Source organism: Ailuropoda melanoleuca, chromosome 6 (genome assembly GCF_002007445.2).
Source record: "Ailuropoda melanoleuca isolate Jingjing chromosome 6, ASM200744v2, whole genome shotgun sequence".
NCBI lineage: Eukaryota > Metazoa > Chordata > Mammalia > Carnivora > Ursidae > Ailuropoda > Ailuropoda melanoleuca.
The window spans coordinates 92,231,961-92,256,846 of NC_048223.1; the positions used below are offsets into that span (position 1 = coordinate 92,231,961).

The following is a 24,886-nucleotide window of genomic DNA, read 5'->3' on the forward strand; positions in this document are numbered from 1 at the left end:
ACAATGGCGCCCTCGCAGCCCCGCCCCTGGACGCCCGCCGCGAGGCCCCGCCCCGCCGCGCTCCTTGCGCGCCTTGCGCGCCTTGCGTCCTTCCGGATCCGTGGTGGAAGTATCCCTGCGCCGTATCTTCCTGGAGAAGAAGGTGGGGTTCCGCGGGGAAACCGGCCGGCGGTTACGCCAGCAGCCGGAAGTGGGGCGGGGGCGCGGGCTCCCGGGCTGTTGTTCCTGGGTGCTGGGGTGCAGGGCAGAGCGGGGATCGGGCGAACCCACAGCAACAAGGCTGCGGTAAACGCCGCGTGCGCTCGACGCCGCGTGCGCTCGACGGGCGGGAGTTGTGCACTCGGGCCTTCCGCGCGCCAGACCCCGCCCCTCGGAGGCCCCGCCCAGGGCGCGCAGCCAGGGGTTTCCATGGTGATGGTAAACAAGCCTCAACTGCCTCAGCTACAACTGCCAAGTTCCCCGCGTTCCACCCTCCTCTAGGTGCTCAGAGGGACGATCGAGGTGCCGGATGTGAAGAGCGGGAGCGTGGAGACTTGGAGCCCAAGGTGAGGGGCGGGACGGGCGGCGGGTCCGAGACTGAGGGCCGCACAGCTGGGACCGACCGAGAACTGGGCTCTCGGGTGTGGGGACAGTGGGACTGAGATTTGGAGTCCGGGGAGGCTAGGTCTGAAATCAAGGGCCTCGCACAAGGGGACAGAATGGGGACTGGGCACATAGGGGCTGGGGACGGCGGGGCTGAGACTTGGGGTCGGGAGAGGTAAGATCTGAGGTCAAAGGCCTCTTGCTTGTTTACAGACCGGGGGCTGGGCTAACTGGGGCTAGAGGTGGCGGGGCTGAGAATTGGGGTCGGGGGAGGTCGGGTCAGAGGTCAACGGCCTTACACTCGGGGACTGGACCACTGGGCTGAGATTTTGGTGCGGGGAGGCAGGCCTGAGATCAAGGGCCGTACACTCAAGGACTGGACCGCTGGGCTGAGATTTAGGGCCTGGGGAGGCAGGGCCCGCGCGAGGAAGGGAGGAAAGGCCTGGTGCGGGCTCCAGGGGTAGCAGAGCTTGAGCGCCCCTGCCAGGAATAGCGTGAGGGCACCTGGCGATCGTGGGAGAGGGGCTTCATTTAAAAATGAAAGCAGTACTTTCACGTGGTTGAGTTGCACCAGACTGGTTGGGAACTGACTCCTCCCCCCTCCCACGTTCCCGCTCGCTGAGCCTCCACTTTCCGTCTTTGCGGCCCTTTCTTCCTCTCCGTGCGGCGTGTGTGTCCTGAGCGCCAGTCTGCGTTTTGTCTCCTGCATTTAGAGGTATAGTGTCCACATTTTGGGTAGAAACTCTGGTTTTCGTTATCTTTGCCTGGTGACCACACTTTTGCGGACCGAGCTTAATCGGCCTTTTCTTTTTCCTTGTCTTTTATTTCTTTGTATCCTTGAACGTATTTTGCTGATTCTTGACTGCGCCTAAGAAACTTCTGGAGTCGCCGGCGCTCGCGCTGCGCCCTCTACCTTCAGTGTTCCCGCGTGGTTCACTGAAAGTGGCGCTGGGCGGCCTGGTGACGCCGAGCGAGTCTCGGGGACTCGACCGACCCTGGTTTTTTATAGACCTGGTTGGGAGGCCACAGGCCCCTCCCCGTTGATTTGTACCTTTGATTTGTAAGGAGCTTTAAGGTTCTTTCCAGACAAATCCCCAGACCCGGGAGAGCCCCCTCCCCAGCTCTCGCAGGACCTCGCCCCCACCCCCACCCCCGGCCGGCCGCCGGGCCCGCGTCCCTTGGGTCCCGGCCCGCCTGCTCGCTGGAAGCTCTTCGCAGTAGTATATTTCCCCGAGGCCCTAGGACGAACGAACATGCTTCCTTCTCTAGTTCTCACTACTATTTGGGGGGGGGGGCGTCCGGGCTCCTATCTGCCACCGGGCCGCGTGCGTGGCGGGAGAGGAGTCCACGAGCCGCGGCACGCTGAGGGGGGAACCGCCGGGTGCGGGGGGGGGCGCCGAGATGCCGGAGGTTAGGGCCGCGCCTCAGGTATCCGGAACCTGGTGGAGCTGGGAAGAATTTTGAAGGTTTCAAATACCCTTTCAATTCAAAACGTTGTCGAAATTACCTATCAGTATAGTTATGTTACTTTCATTCACGTTTTTCAAAGGTTAACTATTTGTTTCTGAATTTCTAGTAAGAATGAAAATACCTCGGGTTCTCTGGTTAGACAAAAAATACATTAGGATATGTCCGTGAAAAGTAATGTTTTCAGTGTTAATTTCTAGAACGATTCTTCATTTCAAAATAAGTGAGTAAATTTCTACTTTTAATGAATTTTGGGAGAGATTGCTGATGTTACTAATTTCTAATATTTAAGCAAGCCCATCTTCAGTCATCTCTTGTGCCCGTATTTCTGTAAATTGATGAGCCTTATTCTATATTACGGTCTCCTTTTTATTTTTAATTTTTCTATTTTAACATTCTTTTTATGGTATTTGGTTTTTTTGGAATTTTTTTTTTGAGCAATGACTGGTTTCCATTTAAGAATACTGCTGCAAAGCTTTCTGTAGTATTCAAGTAAAAATGTGAATTGATTTAAGTGAAAAGATTGACTAAATAGGTTAGTCCTCAGATACGGGCAAAACTCTGAAGGAGAGAGAGAGCGGAGACATAGGGTGCTCGTCCAGGATAAGTGCCTACGGGGGCTGCAAAAATGGGAAGGGGTGTTCTGGCTCTCAAGACTTTTTGTAGAAGCATGTTAATTGACCCTTACTGGGTCCAGGCACAGAGCTACGAGTTTGACCGTATTTTAAAGTCACATGCTCATAACCGGTGTGGGGGGGGCGATATTGCTGTTATTGTACAGATGAGAAAATGGAGGCCCAGGGGAAAATGAAGTCACTTGCCCAGGGAGGGAATAGGACTCCGGTCTGCCTGACAGGGACAGCCCTCCTTTCCCAGAGACCCTTATCCCATCTTACTGCCCCGAATTGGAGTTATTGTGGAAAACAAGAGGCAGATCAGAGGGAGACACCGGCTCATCTAAGGCCAGTCTGGCTTATTTGACAGCAAATTACAGACTTAATAAGGTTTTTATCCATAAATATATTAGCTTATATTCTACAGGTTTTTTAAAAAATACAACTACAGTACCATTATCACATCTGAAAAAATAATAATTCCTTGAGATCATCATATACGCCGTGTTCAAATGCACCTACTGTAAATATTTCTTTAATAATATTTTTTTATAGCTGGAATCCAAACAAGATCACACCTTATATTTGGTAGAGATCTCTCTCTCAAATTCTCTTAATCAGAGCAGCGCTGTCCAGTGGAAATACAGTGCAAGCCACATATGTAATTTCATATTTTTAATAGCAAAAAGAAATGTGTTCATTCTAACAGTATTGTTTAACATATGTTCAAAATATTTTTAAATTACATTTTTTTCAAATTACGCTTTCAAAATCCAGTGTGTACTTTATATTTACAGCACATCTCATTTGTAGTAGACACATTTTAAGGGTGGACAAGTAGCTACCTTATTAGTGCAATCTAGAGGTTTTCTATTCTTTGTTGAATAAATTGGGTTGAGTGTCACAGAGTTAGTTCCTCGGGTGTTTGGCTTTTCTGATTACATTCAATGGTGGTGTTTGAATCTCTGACCTCTGCATTTTCTGTAAAATGGTAGTTACCTCTAAAGGCTGTTCTGGTTCTGCTGAGGTTTTCTTTTTGGAAAGAATACTTCTTTGGAGGTGCTATGTACTCCTGCTGGAGGCATTTGTGTTCCCCCTTTGTGATGTTAGCAGCCATTGATGGTCTTTCCCTAAATCCATTGTTGTGTTTATATTTCCAAATTAGTGACACTTTAAATATTCCTTCTCACTTATTAGTAGGAATACTTCTAGAGAGAGGAAACTTTCTTTTTTAATCATATGATTATTGTAAGTTGTACTTTATAAATGGTAGGTTAAGTTTTTGATTGTTTCCTGATGTTCATCAATATCTAACATAATTTAGTGATCTTTACCATGTGCCAAAGACACTTTGTCCGGTATCATTATGAAGTCATGAGTTTTAACATATAGGATGTGTGTTAATCCACTGTGGCTTTTATTCTCTTTGGTGCACAAATTACCCAGTTTGTGACCAGTGGGAGCGCTTCAGATTGGTTCCTGACTTTCTTGACACAACCGCAGTGGTCTTTGATGCCTTCCTTAGTTTAAGGTGTAATACTTCATTAAGTGGGTCCACCAAAGTTTATTCAACTGGACTTCTAATGGTAGACAATTGGGTTGTTTCTAGACTTTTCCTATTAGAAATAGAGCTGAGATGAATAGCTTTTACAGGTGTCTTTGCTTTTCTTTTGGCCATTTAATATTTCCACAAATGGTATTTGAAAGGGTTTGTTTTGCCAAGGGGATGTGTTTTCAAACTTCTGTATTTCTTGCCAAAATGGTAGGTATTTTAAATGTTCATTTTAAATTTTACTTTATCTTAAATGGATAAGGTGGAGCATCTTCATGTTAAAGGTCATTTCTTTTTCTGTCGACTCTCTTTACCTCTAGCCCATTTTCCTTTTTGGGTGGTTGGACTTTCTCTTTTTAGACCCTCTTTATATATTAAGGATATTAATGCTTTAGGGAAAAATTGGAAATGTCTTTCTCATTTTATCATTGGTATTTTTGCTTAGCTTGGTGTTTTTTAGCTATGCATTAGAGATTCGGAGGTTTTTGTTTTGGGATTTTTGTTCGTATTTATGTAATGAAATTTTTCAGTATCTTCCCATATTCTGGGTTTTGGGTCATAGGAAAGTTTTCCCTACTCCCAGTTTATAGAGGAATTCATCAATTTCCTTTTTTCCTTTCTATTGTGTAGGATATTTCTTAGCATTTCCCATAAAACATGAAAAATTCTTAGTTAACTCATTTTATCTTCATTAATATGTCAGTGTGACAGATTGCGGGGATTGACTTTGAAATGATGAGCTACAGTTGCATTCCTGGAATAAACCCAACTTGGTCATGATTATTGCATTGTGTATTGCTGGATTTGGTTGGCTGATAATTTCTTTAGGATCTTTCCATCTGAGTTCATGAGCAAAATTAGCCCATGAAACTTGATAAACTAATTCTAACACTCTTGGAAATGGAAAATCAATTCCAGGTTGATTGTAGATCAAAACATAAAAATGGAGATGAAAACAGCAGAGCTTTTGCAGTTAAAAAATATATATATATATATCCATATGGCCTTGGCCTAAGAAAAAGATCTCTTAAACACAGCACAAAAAGCGATAATCATTAAGGGGGGGAAAGACTAGAATGAAAAATTCTGAATTCCTGTTAGGTTTCTGTGACAGTATGCCTCTTTTACAAAAATTCTCAAATAGTGTGAATATTACAAATTCCTCACCCAAGTCTCTACATTGCAGAGATGATCCATTATTGGAATCTCCGTAGGTTTTTGTTCTGCTTTACACAAAATTTGTTTCGAATTACGCTGTCCAACAGAATATGAATGACAGATTTATTTTGTTTCATATTTAATTGAGATATAATTCACATGCCATATAGTTCACCCAGTTTAAAGGGTACAAATCAAAGGTTTTTAGTATATTCACAACATTGTGAAAACCATCATTACTGCTACCTAATTCAAGAACATTTTCTTACATTGAAATACCCTTAAGCATTCCTGGGATGAATTCCATTTGGTCATGGTGTATAATCTTTCTTACATGTTGTTGGATTCAGTTTGTAGTATTTTGTTGAGGAATTCTGCACCTGTACTCATGAGGGATATTAGAATGTAGTTATTTCCTGTAATGTCTGTCTGGTTTTGGTATGAGATTGTATTAGTTTACTAGGGGGCTGCCATAACAAAATACTACAGACTGGGTTGCAACAGAAATTTATTGTCTTGCAGTTACGGAGGCCAGAAGTCTTAGATCAAGGCATCAGCAGTGTTGGTTCCCTCTAAGTGCCATGAGAAAAGGATATATTCCAGACCTCCCTTTGGTTTGTTAGATGGCTGTTTTCTGTGTTTTGTATCATCTTGTCTCCGTTCAAATTTCGCCTCCTTAGAGGGACACCAGTCATAATGGAATATGGCCCACTCTAATCTCAGTTTGTAAAAAGACTATCTCCAAATCTCACATTCTGAGGTGCTGGGGTTGGGACTTCAGCATCTAAATTTTGGACACAAATTTCATCCCGTGAAACAGGGTAATACTGGCCTTAGTAGAATGAGTTGGAATGTGTTTTAATATTTTTAATTTAGTACATTTTAATATATTTTGATTATTATCCAAAGTTAATATTTCAATGTGTAATCAGCATTTTAACATTGAGATGTTATGTTCTTGTTTTAATCTTTGCAGTTTGGTGTGCATTTTATACTTACAGCACATCTCAATTTGTACTTGTCACTGTCAAGTGTTCAGTAGGCACGTGTGGTTAACTATCTTATTTTTATCCTTTGTATCCAGTTTGTTCTTTCTCCAAAGCCGTTTTTTCTATACTTTAAATGTAGGAGTTTTAGCAACACATGCCTGCCTAGGTTGTGTCTTTTAAAAATATCTGTTGGGAACTACACGACCACGTTTATCTTAAGCCAGGAAAATCTTCCTTTCATTCTTTATCTGTTCTCCTGCCTCCATTTGTGTGTTTTTCTCCTTCTGGAATTCCTGTTACTGACACGTTATTTCTTTTGTCTCGGGTTACATCTGTGTCCTCCAAATTTCATATCTTTTTCCCTCTTTCTCTTTGTTTTGAGATATTTTTTCCACTTGGTTTTTCAGGCCACTGTGCTTTCAGTTTATTACTAACTTTATAAATTCAAAATTCAAATTTTAGTACTAAAAAAGTTTTATATTCTGTAATTGAGTGTCTGAAAGTGCTCATATTTTTCTGTTAAAAAATTTAGTGTTTTGTCCAGCACTTCTCATTCCCTTAAAACTGTCTACTGTTCTAAGCTGCTGTCTGAATGCATGGTATTCTCTCTTGGTGCTTGAGCCACTCTCATGTGCATTGTCGTGTTTATTTCCTCTTGGATCTGTTCTCCACTCTCCCAGGGCAGTGTGCTGTGGTCCCCTGAGCGACAAACATTGAGCACAAGATGCTACAGCAGTTTCGCTCCTATGGCAGCTGCATGGGACCTGACAAGGTGTCAGCTCTGCACAGAGCCCCAGGAGGAAGCTTTAGGCCCCTTGAGGGACTTCGGGCACGCACTGTAACCATCTCTCTGGAGACCGAGACCATGAGTGTAACCCACAAGGCCTCCTGAGGCCTTTGCCCAGCTCTGGGATCTGAATGGTCACCTACTCAGGGGAAAGAGCTACAGGAAAGTTGGTAGGGGAGGTGTTTGGGAGACTGTATTTTCTTTAACAACCCCCCCTTAAATTTCTTAGATATGCTGAATCACATTTCTTACTGTGGGGAGAGCATTACCAATTAATAGAGATGATGAAATTTTTCCCTCACTTGAAAACAAATTTTATCTTTAGCAGTGGAAGTTAAATAGCAGTGTTTCTTTTTATGAAAACTTCACCTGATATATTTTTTTCCTCTGTGGTAACTTAGATTTTGATTCCTGAGTCACCTGCAGAATGCAGTCGATAATATCATAGAGCAACAGTTGCTTGTTCTATGTTGGGTAAAAATTTGTCCCTGTGTTAATTTTAATAGAAGCAATATAGATATAATTTACCTAACATCATATACTATTTTTTACTTTTTGTTAACACAGCTTTTGAGAAATGAACATTGAGGGAAAGTGTATTATTACCCCAGACTTAGCTACAGTATGGAAACTAAAAGCCCTAATAATGCAAAGATAATGGAAAACAGCTTTCCTGTTGCATAAAGATCATATATATCTCCTTTGATGGATTAAAATGTAGTATTAGCAATAAACATTTAGAATGTTAATAACATTTAATGATCCATCTACAGCTTCTCTCTCCTTAATAGCTCTGAGGTAGCTTTGTGTATCAAACCTGGCTTATTGTACAGATTAGGGTCAGAGTTCTCACACTTCAGATGCCTGAGCCCCTTGAAAATTTTGGCACAACTCTGGGGGGGTGTGCTTTCTTGAAGTAGTTGGTTCAGAACTACGTCAGATTCTTAAGTATTTGACAGCAAGAAATGTTAAGAGTCACTAAATTGGGACTTTATAAAATTGCTGGTTTGGGAGAGACTTTTGAGGTTTCCAGTCTAATTTCCAGTGGAACGGGAAAACTATCCATAATAAATTAGGGGTCTGGGTTCTGCTCATATACTGTCTCTAGACAGGGAATTGCTTTTTCCCCAGACCCATCTTTCTTCCTCAAGTGGAAAACAGACATAAGCAGCGAAATAATATCTAAAATCCTCTTCTGTGAATTTAACAAGAACTGAGTATGAAGATTAAAAGGATTCACCAGGAGTCGCCTGGCTGGCTCAATTGGTAGAACATGTGACTCTTCATCCTCGGGGTTAAATTCGAGCCCCACATTGGGTGTAGAGATTACTTAAAAAAAAAAAAAAAAGATCTTTAAAAAAAATAGAAGGATTCACCAAAAAGTAAAATATTTATACAAAGCAACCAACACAAAAACAGACCTTGGCAAAGGGCTGCATTTGAAAAATATAAAGAATTTGAACAAGCATTGAGAGAGAAGTAGGATAATGTACAAAGGAACAAAAAAAAACAATAGGGTCTTCTAAAATCTACTTTTATACCTTAGGTATTTACCAGGGGATAAAAGTTTCACATTCCCACCCCTACTCATGCTTAGGATCTGTTTAAATGTCACTTCCTCAGAGCCCCAGTGTAAATTAATCTCCATTGTCTAGTTTTGGGTCATTAAGAATTTGTTATCATACATGTATTTCTTCGTTTTTTGTTTGTTTTTTTAAAGATTTTATTTGTCAAAGCATGAGCAGGGAGGAGAGGCAGAGGGAGAAGCAGGCTCCCCGCTGAGCAGGGAGCCCTATTTCTTCCTTTCTTTACTGATTTCCTAGTCCACTGTTCTGTGGACCTAGCACAGTGTGTGCATTTTGTACGTGCACAATATTTCTGAGTTAATGAATGACTCTCCCAAGTTTGGTAAATTTTATCTACTGCACATCACTCAAATCCTTGCACAATTGCTTCATTTCTTCCACAGTGTTTTTATTGCAGGGTACCATCAGTTTTTCCTGAGCTTCTCATTGTTTCCCATCTCCTCTCCACACATCTGTTCCCACCATTTGTTTTCCAGATAGCGCTAGACTGTTGTGTTGAAAAGCAGAAACACAAATTATACCACATTCCATTTTGAAACAATTAAATGACTTCCCATTGGTCTTAGACTAAAGTACAAAATACCAAACCAGGCTTTCGAGACAATGCAGGATCTTCCTTTGCTTTCCTTTCATTGGTCTAAGTACAGCATGCTCCCGGTATCTTTGGTACATGTTGTTCCTTCACCAGGCAGGAGCCATATCATGGCTGATCAATTATTAACTGTCGCCTCCCCAGTGTCACCAAACCACTTAAGCCAAGAAGGCACCTGTAAAACAACTTAACTGCAACAAATACATTCAAATAAAATGAGAGAACACATACCAACCATATAAATTACCAAGAATATATTTGAAGAGGTTTTCAAAAAGTGAAATAAATGCTTAGAAAGTAGTCAAGGTTCTTAAGTTCCGTAGAGTTATTCTTTCCAAAAAGAAGCCAATTTTGTGGTTAATTTTTCTTCAGAATATTGTTTTACTTCTCTTGAATTCATGAGTTAAATTTAGTGCCTGTGTATAACTTTCCATGGGACGGCTGGATTTTGATTCTTGTCACCCTGCTTCCACAATCAGGGGCAGTTTTTCTTTACATTTCCCACCTAGTAATTTTCAAACAAATTCCAGCCAACACACTGTTTCATCCACAGACACTTCTGGTGAATGAAACTCTAGAAACTAATTCCTTTATTTTTATTTTTATTTTTTTTATTTTTATTTTTTTTTTAAAGATTTTATTTATTTATTTAACAGAGATAGAGACAGGCAGCGAGAGAGGGAACACAAGCAGGGGGAGTGGGAGGAAGAAGCAGGCTCACANTTTATTTTTATTTTTTTTTTTAAAGATTTTATTTATTTATTTAACAGAGATAGAGACAGGCAGCGAGAGAGGGAACACAAGCAGGGGGAGTGGGAGAGGAAGAAGCAGGCTCACAGCAGAGGAGCCTGACGTGGGGCTCGATCCCATAACGCCGGGATCACGCCCTGAGCCGAAGGCAGACGCTTAACCGCTGTGCCACCCAGGCGCCCCTAATTCCTTTATTTTTAAACATAACTACAATTCTGTATCTAAAATAAGTAAAATATACTTGAATATAAAAAACCTTACTATCAAATTTTTAGTCATTGTTCAGATATCTCAGTGTTTATCAATTTGTTTGACTCAAAATCCAAATATGTCCTGTGTTGTGAATCCATGATAAAGCTCTTAAATTTCTTTTATTCAGTAAGTGTTCACTTGGTCTTTTCCCTTGGAGCTATTTTGTAATGAAGGACTGAACTCATTTGCCACAGTCTGGCTTTGCATACATAGCCTCACCTAGCAGGTTCCTCTTCCCTATAAATCCTGTTCATTTCATAGTTATTTCTAGTAAGTAGATTCATACGACTTTCTCTTCTTAAGTAATTTCATTACTAAAAGTATTTAACATACAGAAAAGCAGGGACAAAAGTATAAGGAAACTGCATGTACCCATCGCAGTTTCAGTAATTACTAAATCATGACCCTTTAGTTTCGTCTGTAATCCCACTCGGTCCACTCCGACTTCGAACCAGATTCTAGACATCAAATAGACCTCTAAGTATTGACTTCAAAAATAAAACCATAGCACTATAATTACAACTAAATATTTTAAATTCCTTAATATAAAACTGTTCACATTGCAGTTGCTTTTTTTCAAGATGTTATTTATTTTTTTGACAGCACGAGCACTAGCTGGGAGAGCGGGAGGGAGAGGGAGAAGCAGGTTCCCCGCGGAGCATAGGGCTCCGTCCCAGGACACTGGGATCATGACTTGAGCAGAAGGCAGGCAGGCAGATGCTTAACCAACTGAACTACCCGGGTGCCCCTGCGGTTGCTTTAATAATTATTCTCAAGATTGTTCTTTTGAACTCGGATTCAGAAGTTCATGAAATGTAATTCTTTGTTGGGTATTAAGAATTACGAGTTTTAAAATTAATCTTTTAAACTCATGTAAAATATTTACATGAGTCTATGGCCAAATACATAAAACAAGGTATTGTATATACAAAGAGGTTCTACCTTTTGTGCATTAGTTTCCATTCTGAATTCTTCCTGCTTTCAGAGATGTTTCGGTTTGGGAGGGGTTTGTTTTGTTTAAATTTTATGGTTTCTCCTTCCACATAAATCGTACCAATCTGCCTCTCCCCAGCTCTGGTCCTCTCGACTTTTCCCCATTCCGGCACCTTTCCTCAGAACTCACTGAGAACGGTCTTCCTCGTTGCTTTTCTTCCCTTCTTCCTCCCACTTCCTGCCTGGGCCGACCGCGCGGGCCGCGGGCCGCACCTGCAGGACGCGTTTCCATTGGTGACATCTTGGCGGGCCCATCGGTGGCACTTCCTCCTTTACACCCCGTGACCCACGTCCGGCCCGCCGCCCTCAGTCACGCGGCCTCTGCCTCCGGGACGCAGCCCCGCGCGCCGGCCTTCCGGACTCCGGACCCGTCGTGGTGAGCCGCCGCGAGCGGACGACCCCCACCCGCTCGCCCATCCACCCTCACCCAGCCCCCAATCCACCCCCCACCTCCCGCTANCAGGCCCGGGAAGCCTTCGCCCAGTGACCTCTTTCCCCCCTCCCCCTCCGCTCTGCCCGGGAAGCCTCTCTCCCCTCCTCCCTCCTCCCTCGCTCAGCTCGTCCCGCCCCGGAAGCTCCTGTTGACCCCGCCCAGGCCCCGCGAAAGGGGCGCTCCGGGGTCTGTCTTTTCCTGTGGGGCCTGGCGGACCGTAGGGTCTCGCATCAGCCAGGTAGAGGCCGAGTGAGCGCCCCCGCCCCGCACCTCGTCCGCGTTCCCCCGCCCGAGGAGCTCAGTGCCTGCGACCGTCGCTGTGCTTCCCGCCGAAATCGCTCAGACGCGCCCCTGGCGGCCCGCGCGGCTCCGAGCTGAAGAGCGCAGTCCCAACCCTCCTAAGAGGCGTTTGCGCACAGCCAGTTGAGTTTCATTTTCAGGTTAATAACAAAAGGCGACGCATCTGGACTTTCCCCGGAGCCCTCTGCGTTTTTAAAGCGTCGGGTGGAATTAGGGGTCCTTTGGCTGTAAACCGCGCTTATTTGATGAAAATAGAAATCAGTCCTGCTCCCCTCAGCGGTAAGTCTTAGAGCAAAAAAGTCAACCTGCGTAGTCCTAAGGCAGAGTCTTTCGCTCACTGATTTGAGAGTAGAACTTTGAGTAATCAGGGCAACCTGGCCTTTGCGTGATACCAGCTGCAAGTGAGTATTTATTTACAAATAAGGGTGAAAATTATTTACAAATAAGGGTGAAAATGCTCTAGGTCCTACTGCCGCCCAAACAAATAGGAGGCTGAAGCCGGGGTTCCACTGAGTACCCCTCCCTGAACAGAGGATGGGAGTTGAAGCCGCCCTTGTACTCGGTAGATAAACCTAATCAGTCGTGGCACTCGGAGGCGCACCCTGTTTATCTTGATTGGATCTGCCTGAATCCGAACTAAATCCCGTCGAACCAGTAGAGTGAAGGAGAGTCTCGCGGGAGCCCTAGGAGCCTGTTAGAAATGCAGAATCTTGCCCTATCCCATATCTATTGTTGAATCTTTGCATTTTAACAACATCCATCCATGGTGGTCTGTGCACCCAATACAGTCCACTCACTTGGGGGAGTTGTGCAAAATCCTTGACCACATCCTCTACAGTTAAATTAGAATCTCCAGGTGCGGGACCTAAGAGTATTTTTTCACACTCGAGCGATTGCAAGGTGGTGCTCCAGTGAGACCCGTGCTCTCTCATCAGTGCTTCAGCGTGTGTTCGCGCGTGCGTGCGCCGCCTTTCAGTGTGGTGAAAATTGGCCTCTGTGTCTGATCGCCCCTGCGCTTTCTTGTCTGAGGAGGGTTCCGTAGATGCTGGTCTGCAGACAACACTGGAAGGAGCTAGGAGCTGGGGGAAACCGTAGAAGAAGGGAATCAAGTCGTTAAGATGCCTGGGTTCTTCTACCTTTTAGATTCCACTCTTCCGGGGGCACAGGGGAGGGACGGATGAAGCTTTTTGAAAGCCATCTTCCAGAGAATTTGAAGTTATTGTTTCTTAAACTGTAGTACTTAACATTTATACTGGGCTCCCCACCACCACCCGGATGGTATCTAATGTTAATACAGGAGGCTAGTAAGACAAGGCAAATTTATCTTTAAGACAACACGCTCAGCGAATTCACTTGACTTTACCAGTTACACTTTACCAAAACTAATAATGTGGTTTAGTTACCCGAGGCACTTAGTGGATTTCATGTATCCTAGCCTTTGGGGACACTTTCATCACTTGGCTGTGGGCAGTGGTAGTGATGATGTTTTTCCTGTTGAAAAGCATTATTTCAACATTTCCTCCCTTTATTCTCAATGTCAGAGCAAATACAGCTCACAAGAAATGAAGTTACCAAATAAAACTGGGGAGGAAAGACGTTGAGTATCTCCACCCTACCCCCCTCCGTGCCCCCATCGCCTGGATTCTTGTAAATTGTAAATCCTGTTGAACAATTCTAGCCATCAACTCTCCACGGAGCTCATCCCAGTGAAGATCATTGCTGCCGGGGGGTCTCACCTGCCCCTTCGGTCCCTTCCCAACTGGGGACTGTTGTGGCCTTACTCCACCCTCTCTCTGAAGAAGAAGCCCCTCCCACCCTCGGTATTAGATTTCCTCACAGAGCTTAAGAGTTTTCTAAGTCTCATCAAGGCTGGTGAGATGTTTCCCTGCTGTTATCCTCTGTATTACCCTATGAAAAGGTAAACCTTTTAAATGCTGTGGGGGCAGCCCCGGGTGCGTGCTTTAATTATGGAAGCCTGGGGCTATAAAGCCTCCAGCAGCCCCAGTCCTTCCTCTACCCAGGAAGAGGAACAGAGCTGGAGCCCTTCCCAACCACAGTACCCCTGGTTGCTCTGGTGACTCCTGGGGCACTGAGACAAGACGGCCATATCACTCTTTTTTTAGGACAGTTCGTTACCTACCAGGAGAGTCTCCGACTGTGGGGCATCCCCTCCCTGGGTGGTTCTTTAAGGTGAGCTCTTTCAAGAAAAGTAATTGCTGTATCCATTTGGTGTATTGAAGCAGGATGTTTCTTACTGTGAAGTAAGATTTTTGTCATTAGCTTTAAATCTAATGTGGAGCAGAAATCTATAGCACTGTTGTATTGAATTTTAGTTAATGTCCGAAGTACTGTAAAACTCCACAAGGGATCCAAATGTAGAAGGTTCTGAGGGCAAAGTAAGGATATTGAGTTATATTTGCACCTAAAATTAGATTTGCGTTCCATGGGAAGTTTAGAAGAATATGGAGTTAGCAAGTCTAGGACTTCTTGTGAGAAATGCAAGAGAAAATTAATTCTGGAGTATAAATAAGCAACGGAAGTTTATGTGTAGATACGTGTTTTAGAAAAGAATGCTCTTCACCTTTTCTTCAGAGACGTCACTTTGTTTTTGTAACTTTATTTTCTGAAGCAAAACATTTATAGTCTATACTGTACTCTTAGGTGTCTTAAGTAATTTTTATATGAGATGTCGGTGACGTTTAGGCTTCCTGCGTGTCTTTTTCAGCCTAGACTGCCATATTGTAGAGGAAGGTGTTGACCTCGCATGGCCGTTAGTTAATCTCTTGCTAATCTTGGGCCTGCTGTGCTGGGGGTGGGGCCACAGTGACCAATGGAACAGTCTGTCGGTCCCTGCTAGGCCCTCTGAGCAGTTTTGAAGACACATTTTAAACAAATCAGCAAGATTGCTGTGGGAGTATAGAACCATAAGACGTAATTTATAGTAGAAGGGGAACATCTTGTGGGAAGGTAGTATGTTTGAGCTGAGACCTTAAGGATTAGTTTGATTTAGTTAGAAGGTTGGGTGGGGTATATTTGGGGAGATAATTACCATGTGTGGTTGAATCCAAGGGAGCAGAAAGCCTGGCATATTCCAGGCACAGAAATAAATAAAGGAGTGGTTTTTTGTTTTTTGGTTTTTTGTTTTTTTTTGTTTGTTTGTTTGTTTGTTTTGCTGCTGTTTGTTTTTAATGGGAGTGATGCAAGCTAGATAAGTGTGTTGTAGGCCAAAGTTGCAAGGTCTGAGTACCCTTAGCTCTGTGGTTTATGTTCCAGTGCCAGTGGGAAGCCACAGGATTTGGAACAGGAAAATGACATAAAGTCGGTTTAGGAGAACACTTGAGCTGCCGATTGGGTTGCAATAAGGGCTAGCCATTACACTTGGAGAAGTTTAAGAACCGGATAAGAATATCCTGGCATGGGCTGTTTGTAGTGGAATTAGAAATGAGGAAGTAGAAAGAGGTAGGAGGGCAATGCAGAAAGAAAAATGTTGACAATTGAAATCACAAAGGGATTATTGAGCTCTTACTGTGCCATGCAATGGCTAGGGACTGAGTATAGAACTGTGGGAAACTTTTATGTTACTTGTTGAAGTCAAGAGTACTTGAATAGGATTTAGGAACGGCCATTGGTTAGGGTGGTGAATGGAATCACTCCAGAGAGGTAATGAATTCTTTGGATTTGAGGGCTTGGGCGAAGTTGTCCCGAGGATTATTTCACTTTCTTTCTAGAACCTCAGGATGACAGGTAAGGCTCCCCCCCCTCATCTGTAGGTGGGGTGCTAATAGAAGTTTCAGAGAAAATGAATGGTGTGTAGGAGCTATGGAGTAGAGTTTTGTATACCAGGAAACCTGAGGGTGGGGACTAGAGTGTCCTGGGCCCAGGTCTAGTTGCCCATGGAGAGCACATGAGGCTGTGTAGAAAAGGACTAACAGGAAGAAGCTGGGAGAACATACCTAACGAATTAAAAAACCAGGAGATGGTTGCATCATTAAGAGTCAAATGGAGAAAGGATTTCCAGAGGGGGTAGTTAAATCCTGCTGTGGGAACAAGTAAAATGAAAATAAGAAAATACTCTTTCTTGCCAAGGAATGAGAGGTCTTGCCCTTTCAATGGTGAGGAGTAGAGGTGACAGTAGAGGCTTGCCTACTGAGATTTTACTGAGGGGTTCAGCAAATCAGCAAGTAGCTGGAGGCAAAGTTGATGTCAGGGAAGGTATATTGTGGCATTGGTTAGAAGTGGGCATATTTAATTACTAAGGAGGTTGTCTTCATCTGGGGTGGTTCAGTTGATAAGTGTCTGACTCTTGATCTCAGCTCAGGTCTTGATCTCAGCTCAGGTCTTGACTCCCCTTGATCAGCAGGGTTGTGAGATCAGGCCCTGCGTTGGGCTTATCCCTAGGCATGGAGCTCACTAAAAAAAAAATAATTTCTCTAGAATGAGTGGAATTGGGACCAGAGCAGGATTGTGATCCTGCTAATGATGTCAGCTAATAAGAGAAGCAGCTCCTTGTTCATGAGTTCCTAGACTTGAGGCGATCAGCTGAAGGTAGGAGCAATTAGAATATATAAAGTTGGTGGCCCTGATTCTATAGTAGTTATTCTCAACTGGGAGCAGTTTAAACCCCAGGGAACATTTGGGAATATCTGGAGACCTTTGGGATTGTCACACCTGCGGAGGGGGGTGCTGTTGGCAGCTGGCGGGCAGAGGCCAGGGATGCTGCATAATACCCTACGGTGCCCAGGCTTGTTCCCCACAAGAAAGAATTGTCTGGTCCAAAATAAGAAACGTTTGCCTGGCTGTGTGCCCTTGAGTATTAACCATGAAACAGGTCAGATACTTAATCTTCCTGGGCTTTTTTACTGGGCACATACAATAAAGGAGGAGGAACATACGAATTTCATTTGTTGTAGGGGGATGGACTGAAGTCATTACAAAATTATCCTTTTGCATATTGGTAGTTTTTTTTAAAAAAATGATAAGTGCTACGTAGAGTGACTTCATCAAATGCTTAAATTACTATAAATTATTAAAATCATCGTGAGTCAAAATGGTATTTGTCAATAATTTGTTTTCCCTGATGGTAGTGCAGTTGAACATTTCATATATTTATTACAAATTTGCTTTGCCTTTAGTAACAAGAAGAAAATGTCCTTTTACTTGAGCGATGTAATAATCTGTTTTCCTCCAGTTCTGAAAAGTTCTCTTACTATTTCTAAATATTGGCTTATTTTATTCTTTTGTCTTCCTTTCTAAAACTTAAAATGATTGACTGTTAGAATTGATAGGTGTTGGCTTATTGGCCGAAGCTTCCAGATTGCTATTGTATTTTAAGACTACTAATGTGTTCTTTTTCAATCTGCTGTGAATAATACATACATTTTGGGGGACACCTGGGATTGAATCTCAGCTCAAGTGTGTTCGGTGTATTTCTTAACATATTTTACTCTCTTTTTTCATCTGTTAAGTCAGGAAAACAAGATTTACTGCAATATTCTTGTATATAATAAATGAAAAATTATGTAAAGTAGTTTTTGCTTTCTTTTCAGCCACAAAAAGCTGCACCCAAGCTTGTTTGACGTCTGTCCTCTCAAGTGTCCATGATGCTGGGCCCCGAGGGAGGTGAAGGCTTTGTGGTCAAGCTCCGTGGCCTGCCCTGGTCCTGCTCTGTTGAGGATGTGCAGAATTTCCTTTCTGACTGCACAATTCATGATGGGGCTGCAGGCGTTCATTTCATCTACACTAGAGAAGGCAGGCAGAGTGGTGAGGCTTTTGTTGAACTTGAATCAGAAGATGATGTCAAAATGGCCCTTAAAAAAGACAGGGAAAGCATGGGACACCGGTACATTGAGGTGTTCAAGTCCCACAGAACCGAGATGGATTGGGTGTTGAAGCACAGTGGTCCAAACAGTGCCGACACCGCCAATGATGGCTTCGTGCGGCTTCGAGGACTCCCATTTGGATGCACCAAGGAAGAAATTGTTCAGTTCTTCTCAGGGTTGGAAATTGTGCCAAACGGGATCACACTGCCTGTGGACCCCGAGGGCAAGATTACAGGGGAAGCCTTTGTGCAGTTTGCCTCACAGGAGTTAGCTGAGAAAGCCCTAGGGAAGCACAAGGAGAGAATAGGGCACAGGTATATTGAAGTGTTCAAGAGCAGTCAGGAAGAAGTTAGGTCATACTCCGATCCCCCTCTGAAGTTCATGTCTGTACAGCGGCCGGGGCCCTATGACCGCCCTGGCACAGCCAGGAGGTATATTGGCATTGTCAAGCAAGCGGGCCTGGAGAGGATGAGGTCTGGTGCGTATAGTGCAGGCTATGGGGGCTATGAGGAGTACAGCGGCCTCAGCGATGGCTACGGCTTCACCACCGATCTGTTTGGGAGAGACCTCAGTTACTGTCTCTCAGGCATGTATGACCACAGATACGGAGACGGCGAGTTCACTGTCCAGAGTACCACTGGACATTGCGTCCACATGAGAGGGCTGCCATACAAAGCCACAGAGAACGACATTTACAACTTCTTCTCTCCACTCAACCCTGTGAGAGTCCATATTGAGATTGGCCCTGATGGAAGAGTGACGGGTGAAGCTGATGTTGAGTTTGCCACTCACGAAGAAGCTGTGGCAGCTATGTCCAAAGACCGGGCCAACATGCAACACAGATACATAGAACTTTTCCTGAATTCCACAACTGGGGCCAGCAATGGGGCATATAGCAGCCAGATGATGCAAGGCATGGGGGTGTCAGCCCAGTCCACTTACAGTGGCCTCGAGAGTCAGTCTGTGAGCGGCTGTTACGGAGCTGGCTATGGAGGTCAGAACAGCATGGGTGGATATGACTAGTTTTGTAGGAGCATTTGAGTTATTGCAATCAAATTTTCACAGGCAGCCAACAAGCAGTGAAAAGCAATTATTACTCTAGAGGAAGCTGTGGGACCCATTTTGCACCATGAGTTTGTGAAATCTGGATTAAAAAATTACCTCTTCAGTGTTTTCTCATGCAAACTTTCTTCTAGCATGTGATATTGAGTAAACTAAAACTATTTTCAGCTTTTCTCAATTAACATTTTGGTAGTGTACTTCAGAGTGATGTTACCTGAGTTAAAGTAGTTTTAAGTACATTAAATGGATCTTTTACACCACATCACCGTGAACACATTGGGGAGACGTGCTTTTTTGGAAAACTCAAGGTGCTAGATCCCTGATTAAAAGAGGAACATTTCTCATGTTTGTTCATTCTAGTTTATTTTCATTTAAAATCTTTTAGGTTAAGTTTAAGCTTTTAAAAAATAAGTTAGTTTTGAAAATTGAGACACATTACTAATACTGTAGGAATTGGTGAGGCCTTGACTTAAAACTTTCTTTGTACTGTGATTTCCTTTTGGGTGTATTTTGCTAAGTGAAACTTGTTAAATTTTTTTGTTAACTAAATTTTTTTCTTAAAATAAAGATTTTTTCACAATGACTGGCACCGACTGTATACTCACCAAAAAGATGCAAAATGGGTGGTTGAAGAGAATTTGTTTTAATACTGCTGTATTTCAGTGTGAATTTCAAAATAATTTAGCACATGAAATCTAAGATTTCCCTATATTCCTATACCAAGGCTAAATTAAAAGTTTGATTTTAAAAATGTTGAATATGAGTGGTGGAAATGATGACTGGAAAACACATCCCTGAGAGTATGAAAATAGAAGCACACAGGCCCAGCCTTCTTCAAGACTGGAGTGCTTTTATCAGCCATTTGTAGTGTCCTGTTCTTCCTTTATGCTGGAGTCAACGTTCATTTCTCATAGCTAGAGATCCTTAATTTTGGGTGCCACATATAGTGGCAGTCACTAACCACAGCCACAATTTGTTTCAGGTTTTTTTAAGTGTAAAGTACGCTGACTTGAAGGTTCTTTTCGTGCTACCTCTGACACTCCTGGGTGTTAGTAGTTACAGGTTATTACAGAATACACATAATAAGATTGGGACAGACCTGTTCCTGAATTAGAAAGTGGTTCTCCACCTAGTGGTAGAAAACAATGTCCAAGTTCCAGGCACCTCTGCACACAGCATATTACCATCACTTTTTTAACTCGACATACGCTAAAACAGACTGAGGTGTGAATGGAGTTTTTCTTTTTTAACTGCTATTGGGGATTCCCCCCCCACTCCCCCTCTCCCGTCTTTAATTAGCATAGAATGTAGCCCAGATATCCTAACTATGCACCACTTCTAGGTCTTTATCCGGTATCATTTCAAAGGGACAATCCTCTGTTGGTTAAGCCCCTAAAGATTTTGTTAAATAAGCATTTATGTAGAGAAGAATCTTACCCAACCCCTCCCAGCCTCCTTTGACTTCATAGGCCCACCTTAACTGCCATCCTTCTACAAGTCTTCTGCAGACTCAGATGGCCTGAGATAGGGGAGCAGGAATGCCAGAGGTGCTTGGATACAGGCTGGACTAGGAAGATCCACTGTGAAGACAAAATGATGTGAGAATTCTAGGGAGGCAGACATCATGGACCTGGTCTAAACCATGTTCACAGGGATCTCTATCCATCCCAGGGGTTCATCATGTTCCCAAGTTTCCAACAATAGTCCGCCAGAGCGAAGCAAAGGCCTGGGTTGTGAAGACAGGACCCAGAGAAACCCAGGTAGAGCACCTGGGAGCTTTCGAAACCTGTAATGAATGGTAAGACGTGAAAGGCCAAGATTGGATATGGCAGTGAAGTTTTAGGAGTATGTTCACTCCCTTAAAACCTCCCTTGCTAGGTTTAGGGTCCAGATAAGGAGTCAGCTCCCAAGAACCTGGGACGGATATCCGGAGGAATGTGCTATATTATCTGAAATTGCTGGGCTTGCGCAGTGGCTCCCTCCTAGAAGTAAGACTGGAGGCTTCACCTGTGGTAGGTGATTAAGATGTCTGCCTCATCAAAGTCTGCTCCAGGTACTGTTTCTAGAATGGATTGGCAAACCACCCATCAAATTCAGCCTACCTGTCTTTACATGGTCTGTGACTTAAAGAATGGTGTTTACAGACGATTTAATGTCTGGGAACCCCAGTGGAAAATAACTCCCCAAATGAATTCCATTCTTAGTAGTACACTTGCAGTACAAAACATCGTACTTAATTTTGAGTTACATCAGTAAAAGATACTGTGAAAATTTGGCCTGCAAAACCTAAAATATTTGCTATCTAGCACCTTCAAGAAAACTGCTGATTTTTATGTTCCAGAAAACTAGTGTCAGGTCTTGACACACGAGGGAGACGCCCCACTACAGGAGGAGACACACATGCTACCAAAAAGCTGCAGGGCTTGATTCATAATGTGTGGACAGGACTCCTGACACCCCAGGGGACTTGGGGGATGCTGGACCAGAGGGTTGAGTGTAAAATGGTAATTGGAATCTCTTGGGACTCGGGATTTAAATTCTGAGTAAAATCCTTAGAGTCCATTCTAATAATCTGCCAAAGTCAACTCTAGAAGCTTGGAGGTAATGACCTATAGAAGGGAGGGATGCTGGGTATTGAGCAAAGGGGTCATCAGACTCAGGTGGGCATGGTAGGATTTAGTATATGAGGTGGGAAAAACCATCTAAAGATGTTCTGCAGAGGAGTGCCTGGTGGGCTCAGAAGAGCATGCATCCCTTGATCTTGGGGTCATGAGGTTGAGCCCCCCATGTTGGATGTAGTGATTACTTAAACTTAGAAAAAAGTTCTTGTTGAAGGGCCCAAGTATGCATCTATGTGATAAAGGAATGCGCTAGTGATATGCACCAGCATTTTAAGTTTAATGGAAATTCTCAGCCATAGTTAGGCTGAGAGGGATAAGAGAAAAGAGGGATAAGAGGTAAACAAAAAAGCAGTGACTGGTAGTGGACAGTAAAGCCCAAAAGGTAGTATAAGGGCTTCATCTGGCCGACTCTGTAGCGAAGACTAATAGACCTCCATATGCCCGGGGGGCCACACATAGGCACAGCTATAAGATCTCAGCTCTCCTCCCAGCTATTACTCTTTGGCTGTATGAGCAGAAAGCTAACTGAAAATCAGGATCTTCTCTGTTAGAGTGGGAACATGAGAAGGCCAGGTGACAAATGGATTCCCAGGCCAAGTTCATCTCACTGTAGGTCAAGTAAGTTTGCAGACCCCTCAGGATATCTCCCTGAGTGAATTAGTACAAAGGGGTACACTAGGCAGTTAACAGAAACACCCCCCCCCCACACACACACACTGGATCCTTGGCTTGTGAGGTAAGAGCCATAATGGTAGGAAAGGCCAAGTCCTCTTGGCTGCTCAAATGGTGTTCCCCATTCAAGACCATTGCTTAAGGAGAAGTGCCACGTCTGAGGTTTGGGCCTTGCTCAGACTAAAAAGGCAAGCAAATGCCCTTTTAATTTGCTTGTCTGTTTTCAATCAAACCAGCTGAATTCTGGTAGAGGATAGCAGGTGACCAGGACCTTAACCAAGTAATTGCCTCTACACAGCTCAGCGCTTAATGTGGTGCCCTTGCCAGTATAGATCGATTAAGTCTCCAGCACTTGAGAAGCTCCTGACCTAGTGAATACATTCTCTTCAATCAGCATCAAGGAGGAGATTAAAAATATTACCTTCTCACAACATGGTATTAGAACACATTCCCTGGGTTTCTCCAGGGCTCTGGTAACTCTTCTGCTGTCTGTTACAGTAGAGTCTGAGGAGACAGTGATCACCTTGCCATGATCCACTGTATTAATGAACTCCTCGTTGGGTTTGTTGGGGGAGAAAGCAGCGAGTACTTTGGATACCTTAGGAGGACGTGTGTGCTAGAGGGAGGAAGAATTCAGGCCTCTGCCACATCAGGGAAGTCTTTAGGGTCTAATAGTCTTGGGCAAGGATGGGGAAACTAGGGACCTAGGGCCAAATCTGGCCTGCTGTCTTTTTTGTAAATGTTTTCTTGGTACATGGCCGTGTACCAAGAAATAGCTGGGAGGAGAGCTGAGACCTCGTTTTGTCTGGTGGCTACTCTTGTGCTACATTGACAGAGAGATGGGTAGTTTCGTCAGAGACCACGTGGCCCACAAAGCCTAACATTATCCTCATGTATGTACAGTCTGAGCCTTTACAGGAAATGTTTACCAATCTTTGGCCTTGGGCAGAACTGGGGACATTTCTTCCAAAGTAAATGTCAAGATACTGCACCACTAAGAGGTAGAAGTTTTGGTAAGACATTTGGATTTTGGAGAAAGCTTATTTTATACATGAAAATACTGCTCTGACCTGATTATTAGGTGACCAGAAGGCTTCAGGGGTTCTGCAAGCTGCCCTGCCATCTGCCACAAAGGGCAGAGTAGGCCCCATCGTGGAGGTATCTGTGTTCACAAATGGTTTTGTGATTCTTGATCTCGGGGGTCTCTGACCAGTCTCAGTGACCAGTTACAGCTTAGACCCTGAGTATTATGAATCAAGGCCACGTCTCCTGCATCACAGGGCTACTTACTATTCAAAAAGCAGCTCCTGGAGCTACTGAGCACATGAGCTACCACCCATGCTCTGGGATGTTGGCCCATGCAAGTCCTAAGGCTCTTTCAAGGCATCTCAGTTTTCGTTTTTTTGTGTAAAATTCCTTGCATATATTTCATGAGATTTGTTTCCAAGTATTTTATTATATTTTACATGGTGTCTTTGATTTGATTTGCTGAGAGTTTGTTGCTGGGATTTCTTAGGATTAAAAAAAAAAAGAAATACTATGGATATTTTTAAAAGTAAACTCTGCACCCAGGGTGGTGTTTGAACTCACGACCCCAAGGTCAAGCATTGCATACTCTACCGACTGAGCCAGCCAAGTGCCCCAAGAAATACTATAATAGATTTTTTTAAAAAGATTATTTTAGAGAGAGAGCGTGGGGTGGGAGCCGAAGGAGAGGGAGAGAGAATCTCAAGCAGACTCCCCACTGATTGCAGAGCCTGACACAGGGCTCAATCTCACAACCCTGAGATAATAACCTGAACAGAAATCAAGAGTTGGACGCTTAACCAACTGAGCCACACAGGAGGCCTGAAATACTATGGATTTTTATATTGATTGTGGCCTTGCTAAATTCACTAATCTATGCTAATTTAAATGTAGATTTTCTACATAAAAAAAATGCTTGTTTGCAAATAATGATAGTTTTATTGATTTCTTTCTAATCCTTATACACTTTATTCTTTTCTTGCCTTGTTGCCTCTCCCACTGCCCCTGCTTGTGTTCCCTCTCTCGCTGGCTGTCTCTCTCTCTCTGTCAAATAAATAAATAAAATCTAAAAAAAAAAAACCAAACAAAAAAAAACCAATTGTTAGGGCACCTGGCTGGCTCAGTCAGTGGAGTATGCGATTCTTGATCTCGGCGTTATGAGTTCAAGCCCCACGTTGAGTCTAGAAGTTATAAATAAACTTAAAAAAAGCAAAAAAAACCACTTCGATAGTTCTAAAATTTCCACTTGATTTTTTTTTAACATAATGCAAAAACTTTAATTTTTTCACAGTTCCGGAGGTGAGAAGTCAAAATCAAGGTATTGGCAAGGCCACACTCCCTCTGAAGTTCCAAGGAAGAATCCTTCCATGCCTCTTTCTAGCTTCCATGGTTGCCAGCAAACTTGGTGTTCCTTGGCTTTCAGCTGCATCATTCCCATCTCGGCCTCTGTTGTCACATGGCCTTCTACCTGTGTCCAAATTTTCTTCTTATAAGGACACCAGTCATTGAATTAGGACCCATTCTAATTCACTATGACCCCATCTTAAAATGATTATATCTGCAGAAGCCCTATTTCCAAGTAAGATCATAGTCCCAGGTACTGAGTACTGAGGGTTAAAACTTGAACATAC

The 24,886-nt window shown here is 43.4% G+C and overlaps 1 protein-coding gene across 5 annotated transcripts; it reads left to right on the forward strand.

The window, feature by feature from the left end:
- HNRNPF (heterogeneous nuclear ribonucleoprotein F) lies at positions 1 to 19,519 on the forward strand. Of its 5 annotated transcripts, none has more exons than XR_004626199.1 (5): positions 1 to 142; positions 481 to 545; positions 11,542 to 11,698; positions 12,196 to 12,334; positions 14,179 to 14,224. XR_004626199.1 is itself a non-coding variant. In XM_034662886.1 (5 exons), the coding sequence occupies exon 5, from the start codon at positions 17,653 to 17,655 to the stop codon at positions 18,895 to 18,897; it is 1,245 nt and encodes a 414-aa protein (XP_034518777.1). In that variant the 5' UTR covers positions 99 to 142; positions 481 to 545; positions 11,542 to 11,698; positions 12,196 to 12,334; positions 17,602 to 17,652; the 3' UTR covers positions 18,898 to 19,519. The 5 variants fall into 5 exon arrangements, 4 of the variants coding, with proteins under 4 accessions (XP_002917333.1, XP_034518778.1, XP_034518777.1 ...); XM_034662886.1 differs by lacking the exon at positions 14,179 to 14,224 and adding an exon at positions 17,602 to 19,519 and having other exon boundaries at positions 99 to 142; XM_034662887.1 differs by lacking the exons at positions 11,542 to 11,698; positions 12,196 to 12,334 and adding an exon at positions 17,602 to 19,519 and having other exon boundaries at positions 74 to 142; positions 14,179 to 14,245.
- The last annotated feature ends 5,367 nt before the right edge of the window (positions 19,520 to 24,886 follow it).

Coding starts and splice junctions, on each gene's coding strand:
- HNRNPF (XM_002917287.4), top strand. CDS start 17,653: ATGATGCTGGGCCCCGAGGGAGGTGAAGGCTTTGTGGTCAAGCTCCGT.